At 42.7% G+C, this 9,865-nt stretch overlaps 1 protein-coding gene across 2 annotated transcripts; it reads left to right on the top strand.

The window, feature by feature from the left end:
• Window positions 1-106: 106 nt before the first annotated feature.
• Window positions 107-9,357, top strand: MAPRE1 (microtubule associated protein RP/EB family member 1). Of its 2 annotated transcripts, none has more exons than XM_005422202.2 (6): window positions 107-227; window positions 2,827-2,972; window positions 4,234-4,438; window positions 4,812-4,921; window positions 5,606-5,758; window positions 6,134-9,357. In XM_005422202.2, exons 1-6 carry the CDS (start codon window positions 107-109, stop codon window positions 6,188-6,190), a joined length of 792 nt encoding a protein of 263 aa, XP_005422259.1. In that variant the 3' UTR covers window positions 6,191-9,357. The 2 variants fall into 2 exon arrangements, with proteins under 2 accessions (XP_005422259.1, XP_005422260.1); XM_005422203.2 differs by having other exon boundaries at window positions 4,234-4,423.
• Window positions 9,358-9,865: the final 508 nt, after the last annotated feature.

Below are 9,865 nucleotides of genomic sequence, written 5' to 3' on the forward strand. Positions count from 1 at the left end.
GCCCGCGATTCACTCGCGGCGGCTCGGGAAGGCTCTAAAGGAAGCGGCTCCACCGCAGCCCGGCGGCGTCTGTGGCGCTCACACCTCTGGTTGTGTCTTTCAGAAAATGGCAGTGAATGTGTATTCTACTTCAGTGACCAGCGATAACTTGAGCCGACATGACATGCTGGCGTGGATCAATGAGTCTCTGCAGCTGACGCTGACCAAGATCGAACAGCTGTGCTCAGGTAAGGGGGTTCACCCCGAGGGCACCTCCACGTGGCATGTGCACCCTGGTCCTGTAGAGGTGCGGCTGCACCCTCTGTGCTGCCCTACTGCAGCTGTGCTCCTGGCTTAGGTCCTGGTGTGAACAGATTCGTGGTCAGGGTTATGATCCAGTTATGGTTGGAGTGTTATTGAAGTGGTTGTTAATAATGTCGGTGTAATGAAAAGGCACGTTCTCATGACTCAATACAGCATAGATGCTATAAGCCATGGATGTTAATGTGAAAAAAAGACTCTGAAGAGGGTGTTTTCCCATGAGGAATTAAGCATTTAGCCTGTATGGATAGAGTAAGTCTTACAAGTGTAACTAGCAAAAACAATTGTGATTTGTTCTGGAAGAGTACTGGAGTTTGAGGAGGACAGAGCAGTGACTCGTGGGGTCATGTGCACCTTTAAAACTCCTCTTGGTCCTGAAGCACGTCCAGTCTGTGTCAGCCCAGCTTACCTGGGCTTGAACTAACTTCAGCACAGCTGAATCTCACATACAGTAGTAGTAGGCAGGAAAGGGGAAGTGTCTGTGGTACAGAAATGGAGTCAAGTGTCATCGTAGGGAGGAGTGTGTGGGAGGATGAGGCTTGTAAGAACAAATAAAAGATAATAGTCTGTGGAATAAGAGCTGAAAAAAAACCCAAGGCTAAGAATGTAGCATGGGTACAAGATAATTTGGATAACTACAACAGGCAGTCAGTGGAAAGTGAAGTTTGGCTCATGCAGTGACTTTAAGATAAGGTGTTGCTCATGGAAGGAGAGATGTGGAAATTGGAGGTGAAATAAAAGGCAGAATTAATTAAAAGTGAGTTTTTGGACTGTCAATACTGGCTGTGGCTGAGTCTATGGAGGAAACAATCCCAAAGATTACAGAGAAGCAAGGGACTCACAACAGGTATTTGTAGTGGTTTTTGTCTAGTGAGATGATGGACAAGAACTGTAAGGGTGAGGGAACTAAAGACCTAAGCCACAGGAGGAAACGAAGTGATAAGCACTGTCTGCTTTCAGATAGGCAGGTTAAGCCCTGTGGTGTGCAGGGTTGATTTGCATGGGATTGGTGTGAGCCTTGAATGCTGTGAGAGCTCTGTGTTGAAGTGAGGATAATTAGTACTGGCTCTGCAGAATTCCAGCTCACCTGTTTTTGGGAAAAGACTGAGAGCTGTTGACGTGGTATGTCCTGAGTAACGTCCCTTTTCTGCATCTGCAATAATGCTTCATGCCTTGGCAGGGATGAAGTGGCTTTTGCTGTCATAGTCCTGTGGAAGCTGGAGTTCCCAAGCTTGTTTTGCTGTCTTTGGCAAGGGCAGCAGTGACAGCAGCAGTTTGAGGTTGCATAAATGCACAAGAGCTGCCCTTTGACTGCTGTGATCCCTCTGTTTTCATCACGCTTATCGCTCCGACTGCCAATAGTGAGCAAACCCCTGGTTTCTGGCAAGTCCTCTGTGTTTGAGTTGGGATTGGAACTCTGCAGCAAGTGAACTGAGACACAATGGAGAGCAAACAGCAAGAGCTGGTTTGTTGTTTTTATTTTAATTTGCACCAGTGGATGGCATCAGTCTTCTGGGAGCAGGTGAAAATGGGAGTGCCTGCAAATTATCTTGATAAGAGAGTGAACAGTTGTAGGATGTGGTTGAGATGAACAGAGTAGTTGAGGTCAATGCTCTTCTGTATTCCTTCTTGGCCTTCAGATAGCTCCCAACAGCTTGTTGTGTAGCTGTTGGATGGCTTAGGTTAGGGTTTCCTTTACTTCTTGATTCATTCGTGTTGGTGTGGGAATAATGCTCTGAAATGTTGTGCTTGTGCTTTTAATGGTTGTGCATCATCACTACAGAGTGAGGATCCACTTTAAAACCACTTTTTTTTTTTTACTGTGTATATTCTACAAATATGGAGGTGGTTGTCCATTCTGTGGCTGGACTGAATCTCTCTTTTCCTCTTACTTCAGCTAGTGCTGAATTGGAGGACATGAAGGATTTAAATTAATAGGAAGAAACACTTATCTTATTTTGGTCCTTTAATTAAGGCCTGCTTTAAATATAATTCAGCTTCATTAGCCTCTTATCTTGGAGAGCACCTTGAATTGTGTATAGGTTCTGTTTGTAGGAGGTCAATGTATTACAATTTCAATAATGGTTAAGTACAATTTTTAGAATAATGCTTTTTCTGATTTAGTTCTGTTAGTATTGTTAAGAGAAGATTACATGCCTGTTAGACACATGTAACATCTCAGATCTGTACTACACTGATATCCATGAATAAAGGAAAGTCAAGTTATTCATTAGATATTTTTTCCCCTTGGAATTCTGGAGGCAGATTTGTTCTTATTCATAAGAGTTCAAGTCATGAACCCAAAAGTTTGGTTCTCCAGCTCCTTTAAGCTTATTTATGACCATGCTGCACCAAAAAGGAGACTGAAGGTTCCTGTTTTCTTGCCTTTGTTGCCTTTAAAGGGCTTGTGTGGCTGAGGAGTGAGTCAGGTCAGTTTGCTGACCTGACTGGAAAGAAACTCACAAAGGTTAGTGAGCTGAGCTGACTTAATTCATCCCAGGATTTGTGTTCTTTTCCTTTTGGCAGGTGCTGCATACTGTCAGTTCATGGACATGCTCTTCCCAGGTTCTGTAGCACTCAAGAAAGTGAAATTTCAAGCAAAATTGGAACATGAGTACATTCAAAACTTCAAGGTTCTACAAGCAGGTTTTAAACGAATGGGTGTTGACAAAGTAAGCTGGGCTATAACTGACCCTCTGCTTTCAATGTTAATGTAGATGGGATGAACTTTCAGATTTAAAACTGAATAAATCTGGGAACAGAGTTTGATTTTGATTTGTAAATCTCAAAACTTTTCGTTTTGGCCTGCCCTGGGGGGCCTCACATCAGTTAGGACACATTTTGCTTTGCTCCAGCCAAGGTTGGGTTTCCAGTTCTTAATGATGAGATTAATGTTACCCTTTTAATTCTGGGAAACTTCTGTGCCACAAAATAATACTGGAATTTCTATGAGATAAGGTTTGCCTGAGCTTCCTCTTTGGGCCATCTTTGTAGGAGGAATGTTCCCATAACCTACTGCTGTGATAGTCCTAAGGATTCCAAATTCCTCTTTACAAGTGTATAGAATTACATAATTGTTAAGGTTGGAAAATCTGTCTGAGACTATAAAACCCAACTGTCCCCCCAGCATTGCTAGGGCCACCACTAAACCATGTCCCCAAGTGCCACATCTACATGGCTTTTAAATGCCTCTAGATATTAAAATCCATGGTTTTTAGTAGTGAAAATGAAATTGTGAAAAAGCTTGTTCAGATGGAATGACAGTTCTGCTGATGGAGGGGGGGATTTATTCAGGTAATAGTTACAGACAGTGTTTGGTAGGATGCAGAACATCCAGGGTTGAAGCTTTTTCCTTCTTTAAGAAGATGTCTCATTCCATGGCTGGCAGCTCCAACACAGAGTCAGTCTCTGCTTGGGGGCAGTGTCTTGTGCAGTCTGTCCACACAACCCATGTGGACAACCAGCCTGGCTTCCAAATGCCTTATGAAAAATAAAATTCTCTACAAACAACATTTCACTATTTTCTGCATTTTTTTAATAGCCTTTAGTTATACACCTCATCCCAGAGAAGCTGGAGTCTGCTGTGACAGAGATGTTTAGCTCTTGTAGCAGTTCTGGAGTTGGTCAGTTCAGATTCATCAGAGCCAGCGTCATGTGGACAGGAAGGTTTTGTCTGTAAACTTGGTCTAGCAGAAACTTTGCTGCTGAATAATTCAAAATTGTTTGGACCCTCAAAGGCAAAGCATGATTGGTTTTTCATTCCAATAATTACAAAAATTCTGTTATTTGGTATAGTTGTGGTCAAGGGGGACTGGACAAGAATTAAATTTGCATATCTTTGTGAGTGCATTAACTGTTAAACTTTATATAAAAACACAGAGAGGTTCTTTACCCTTTATGAGTCTATTTTTTTTTCTTTTTTCCCCTCTTCAGATAATTCCTGTGGACAAACTAGTGAAAGGCAAATTTCAGGACAACTTTGAATTTGTTCAGTGGTTCAAGAAATTTTTTGATGCAAACTATGACGGGAAGGAGTATGATCCTGTTGCTGCTCGACAAGGCCAAGACACAATAGCACCAAACCTTGTTACTCCAGTTGTGAACAAAACCAGGAAATCTCTCGGTACTGGCAGTGCAGGTAGAGAAAATAGTTAAAAGATGATCTCGATCATGAAAAACTCTCGGGAAATGAAGACTGGCTTGTGATTTAAAATAAGTGTATGGGATTTGAGTATTTTGCATCTTGTTTCAGAGATGCCAGGCTAAAAGACTGAGGCTGCTGTAGTACCCAGGTGTCTGGAGGCTACAGAAAGAACAGTCTTCTATAAAAGAGAGAATGGCAAGGGTTGGTGCCAAGTGTATTGCTTATAAAGCCAAAATGAAAGGACATGTTACATGGAGTTAAGAAAGGAACATATCTTCAATCCCCTTCATACCTAAGTGTGTTTGGAAGGGGGATAGTACCTTTATGGGAGGGAGAATTGGAATTAATTGGTGAATTGATCTTGCAGCCCCGCAGAGGCCCATTGTTGCACAGAGGACCCCAGCAGGTCCCAGAGCTGGGCCTGGGATGGGCAAAAAGGGTGGAGGAGATGAAGAATCGGCAGGATTGATCGAGCAGGTGTGTAAGGACAGCCCTGTGACTGACCTCTGCTTAATAGAGTTATGTGCAGGTTTGTTTTTCCAATACCATGGAATGTCTGGCTCAGGCAGATGGAAGAAAATGGTGTGAATCAGCTCATTTAAAATCACTTAATTGGAGCCCTTTGTTATAATGGTCTTGCTCTCCTGATGGAAGCAAAACCTCTCCTGTAGCACACGAGTGGCCAGACATTTCACCCCAGTGTGGACTGTGTCACACATAGCAGGGTCTGTAAGTATTCCCACAGCTGTGTTGCAGCTCTCCCAGCATTCCAACGGAGCTATGAGCAGCTGCTCCCTCACTGAAATCCAGAGTGAGTGCAACACAACTGAACCTGCTGTCAGCTGGAGAGTTGTCGTGAAAGAATGTGTTAGCACAGAGAGCTGCAGGCAGTCAGTGCTTTACCTATTTCATGGAATCAGCCTTTAGTCTTCCCTAGTGGATTTGTGTGTTATGGGCTGGATGTTTGTTGTGGCTGTGATACTAAAATTTGAGAAATGGCCCTTTTCCTCCTCTCACAGTCCCCCCTCCCCCAAATCTTGGTTACTGCTGAAGTGCTTTGCATATCAACACCCTTCTGAGAACTTTTGGGACACCCTTTTGCACAGATCCTACTGAATTCTGTCTCTGGTGGATATAATTATTATTGATGCCCTTTGGCAGATCAATGCATTGAAACTTACTGTTGAAGATCTGGAGAAGGAGAGAGACTTCTACTTTGGCAAATTGAGGAACATTGAATTGATCTGCCAGGAGAATGAAGGGGAGAATGATCCAGTGTTGCAGAGGATTGTGGAAATTCTTTATGCCACAGATGTAAGTAATCTCTCATAGACTGGGTTGCACAGTTCTTCCTGCCCTTGTAATTGGAAGCTGGTTTGCTTTCCCTGCCTCCCTCCAGTTCTACCTTTTTTTTTCCCTCTGAGGTTTATGGCCTAGCTTTTTCCTGTAATAAAGCATCAGATAATTTAATTATAGTCAGACAGCAAACAAGGTAGACCTTTCATGAGTAGTATGTAACAAATAGATCAAAGATGAGGAAAATACTTCTGGCAATACATCTTGACACTGTAAACAGTGACTTAAGGTTGTCTTACCTGAAGTAAGAGGAAAAAATAAGTACCTAGAGAATAGCCAGGAACTGGTTTGACATCAGATTTTCATTAAAACACTTGTTTTCTTCCCCTTCAGGAAGGCTTTGTGATACCTGACGAAGGAGCACCGCAGGAGGAACAAGAAGAGTATTAACAGACCACATACTGTACCAGCAGAGCAGCAACATCAGAATTCTTTGCCCCAGATCATGTGCTTAACTGTAAAATACTCCACTTTATTCTTAGAGGACTCACTGGTTTCTTTTCATAAGCAAAAAAAAAGTACCTCTTCTTAAAGTGCACTTTGCAGAAGTTTCACTTTTACAGTGGGTTTGAGTTAGGAGCTCTTTCTCACGCTGTAGCAGAGCAGTATTCACATCGAGGTGGTATATTTAGGGAGCAAGAGGCTGAATATTTGGAACATGTTGCAGAATGGTTTGCTGGTAAAACACTGGTTTGTGGGAAGACTCTTTTTGTATCTAAGGCGGTGTGCAGTAGAGAAATTAAAGACTGACTCACAGAAAGATTGAGTTAATGTGAAATTGCAGAACAGAAATTATAATAAATGCCTTAAGAGTATTTAAAATATGCTTCCATATGCCAAATTGAAGTAATGTGATGGGAGATTTTATGTGCTTCATATTGGGGTAGACGTTTGTTTAACTCCATTCACTGCTGTCCGAGAGGCCTTGCGTGGCAGTCTCACTGTGTCAGCAAGTGCTCAAAAGGGGCTATTAAAACAAAACTCCATTCCTATGTAAAGCTGCTTACTAAGTGATTAGTTCTCGATGAAATGGGCCTTAACGTTGCCTGTCACAAGATTAGAGGGAGTATGAACAGCTGAGACACATAAATTACCTTGAAGAGTGCTGAAGCCTTTTTCTGTGGCATTGTGGCTTTGCCAAAACGTACTGTGTTTTCTGTAAGAAAAGCAAAACAAAGCAAAGGGCATACAGTCTTACTGCCTAAAATGTCCTTCAGAAGTGATTTTTCTTCCTGGCTGTTGTTTTTATTTGTTCTCTTTATTTTCATTTCTGTTGGAATCCCTTCTGTTCTCTCACTTTTCCCTTTCCCATCCCAAGGAATGCTGAACACGCCCAATAGTTGTAACAGGACTTGCACTGTGCAGCTGGCTTTGAATGAAAGTGAATTGAGCACATGAGGATGATATTTTTCTGTCTGCTTTCTTTTTTTTTCCCCCCTTTGAACCAGGACATATGAGTAATAACACTTGCCAGTTCAGTAGTCTTCTGGGGTAAAAACTAAAAGATGCTGGCTAACAGAGCTAATGTTATTGCAGAAAATACAGTACTGAGACTAACTTAAATATTAATATTTAAAATACTTTCCTTAACTGTCCTTTTTTTCTATCATGCCCCTCATTACTGTTGTGTTTGGCAAGATCCTGCAAGACTTCTGACCCCCTTTCACTACTGAGATTGATCAGTCCTGTTGTGCTTGTATTCATTTGTTTCTGGTGGTAGCTTGTCCTAAAATGTGTGTAGGAGAGCATTTTATGGTAATTGTGTAGTGCATGAATCTTTGTGAAGTTCAGAGAAAAACCCAAATTCAGTGAATGCCAAAAATGCAAGTATCTAGCCATTGTTTAAAATTGCAGTGGTGCTATTTCTCTTGTGGCCTTTTAGACTTCTGTTGCCCTAAAACTCCATTTTATTGAGAAACCATATTTGACTTGGATTTTTCTTGACAGGGTTTTTCTATTTTAAGCAGTTTCTAAATAAAGTTCTGTATTTCAAGAGTGTCATGTCTGCTGGAGTCTCTCATGCTTTCAGATACGATTAGGCAGAGCTGAAGCCTGTGATAGTTTCATGATGAAGCTTGCAGGACCTGGAATTTCAGCATCCATTCCCCAGTTCCAGGCATTGCTAACCTCAGTAGCAGCAGTATTGGAACTTTGTTTGGACTGTGCTGGCACAAATGGTTGTTTTATTTTTTGGGTTTTTTTTTTCTCCTTTCTGTGTTTTCCCTCCCACAAGTCAATGGGATGTGAGTGTGGTGTTGACTTCCTCCTCCTCCTCCTCTTGGTGTGGGAATAGGGATGTGTTACAGGAATGCTGTCACATGACTTTGTGTGTTTAACGTGTTTTGAAACTGCTAAAACACTGGTTATGAGTTACAGACAAACAAGATGTTAATTGTTTCTGTCACCAGGCTCTGTGAGCAGACTGACTGTAAACTGAGTTGATTTGTTTGACTTGGATTGTGTTTCTTAGATGAGCTTAAATGTTCCTGTCACAGCTGTGTGCACAGACCAGCATCTGCAGAGAAGTGCTCATGGAATGGGAAGTGATCCCTGCAGGGCTGCTCCTGGGCTGGAGAGCACCTTCCCTGCCCCTGAGGGCTCTGTGGGTGCCTTACTGAGGAGAACAGGCACTGCTGGCACTGCCTGCTGGTGTGGCACAGCTGGGGCTGGACATAGACCCAGGGTTTGATGCACATAAAATCTTCTTTCCCATTACTTCCTTGCTTTGAAGTCGGAAGCATATTTTTTTTCGACTCTAAATATTCCATTATTCCAGCAACTCAAAGCAAAAGGTGGCAGCAGGATGTGGCTGAAGGTGAAGATGAATTTTGGGAGGTCAGAAGTTGTGCACTGGGACCTGGTTGCTTCAAGTCTCCTTCCAAGACTTGCATGTGTGGAACGGGGAAGCAACAGGTCATCAGATGGGTTGGTTTTGGTCAAAGCAGGTAAATGGCCTTTCCTGCTAAGAGAAGGCTGAGTCAGAATTGCTGCTGGTGTGCCTTGGGAGGCCCATGGATGTGCATTATAAAGCTGAATTGCAGTGGCAGTCTGGTCAGCCACCCACTGCTCAGATTTCCAGGTGCTTACATCACTCCTTTGCTACCAAGATGAGCTGTAGATAGAATGGGAACAAACTCATGTAGCCAATTTATGGCTCCATTGTAACATCTTGGCATAATCTGGTTTTTAATATCCTTTTTGGGAAGCGAATTACAATAGGCTCAACTCAAACCCATAGACTTAACATAGCTACTCTGTTACCCTGGTACAGTATATGCTGTTAAATGCTCACCTGCTGGAATGATTCTGATAGCATCCAACCTTTCCTAGTATCTTAGTTCTATCAGTTCTTTGAGAAACAAACAGAATGGAAGAAGCAAAAGCTCATATCTCCTTTCTGTACCAACATGTCTTACTTGCAGGTGGACTCGTGGATGTTTTTTTTTTAACTTTTATTATTCATTTTTTAAAAAATTCCTGGTTTGCAATGACAATTCTTACTGTAACTGGTAAAAAGCCTTCAAATAAAGGCCAGAAACTTTCTTGTTGTCATATCACATTGCAGTTTAATGTGGCTGCTTGAGCACTCAGTCACCTCGTAGGCTGTGTGGTAGAGTGTCCTTTCACAGGAGCAGGCTCAGGGGTGGGAGTTGAGGGCATCTTGTCAAGGATAAGGCTGGAATCTGCTGCTCACAAGGGAAAATATTTTTTGCAAGATGGAGTGTAAACTCAAAGGGCTGTACCATAGATCTCAGGCCAGTCTGATGGTGCATACCCTGTGCCTCTAATCCTGTGCCAGTACCAGGAAAAAGGGATAATAATGTGGGCTGTTATTGCAGGTTACTGGCAGAGGAGAGGGAGTTTGTGTTAGGACAGCTGAGGAATTACTGATCTTCTAATGTGGAGAAAGTGAGGTGAGATGGAGCCATTGGCAATTCATAATCACTTCTGGTTGATGGCAGTGGGATGGCAGGGGGTGTGTAGGGAGGGCAGCTCTGGTGATGCTCTGAATGCAGGCAGCAAACCCAGAGCATCATCTGCAGGGTGAGACCTGAGCAGCCTCAT

The sequence above is a fragment of the Geospiza fortis genome, unplaced genomic scaffold, assembly GCF_000277835.1.
Source record: "Geospiza fortis unplaced genomic scaffold, GeoFor_1.0 scaffold188, whole genome shotgun sequence".
Classification (NCBI taxonomy): Eukaryota; Metazoa; Chordata; class Aves; order Passeriformes; family Thraupidae; genus Geospiza; species Geospiza fortis.

Excerpts from the sequence above, each read along its gene's own strand:
- MAPRE1 (XM_005422202.2), top strand. The coding sequence starts at position 107 with ATGGCAGTGAATGTGTATTCTACTTCAGTGACCAGCGATAACTTGAGC. Across the intron at positions 4,439-4,811 it reads TCTCGGTACTGGCAGTGCAG|CCCCGCAGAGGCCCATTGTT; the intron begins GTAGAGAAAATA and ends TTGATCTTGCAG. Across the intron at positions 5,759-6,133 it reads AAATTCTTTATGCCACAGAT|GAAGGCTTTGTGATACCTGA; the intron begins GTAAGTAATCTC and ends CTTCCCCTTCAG.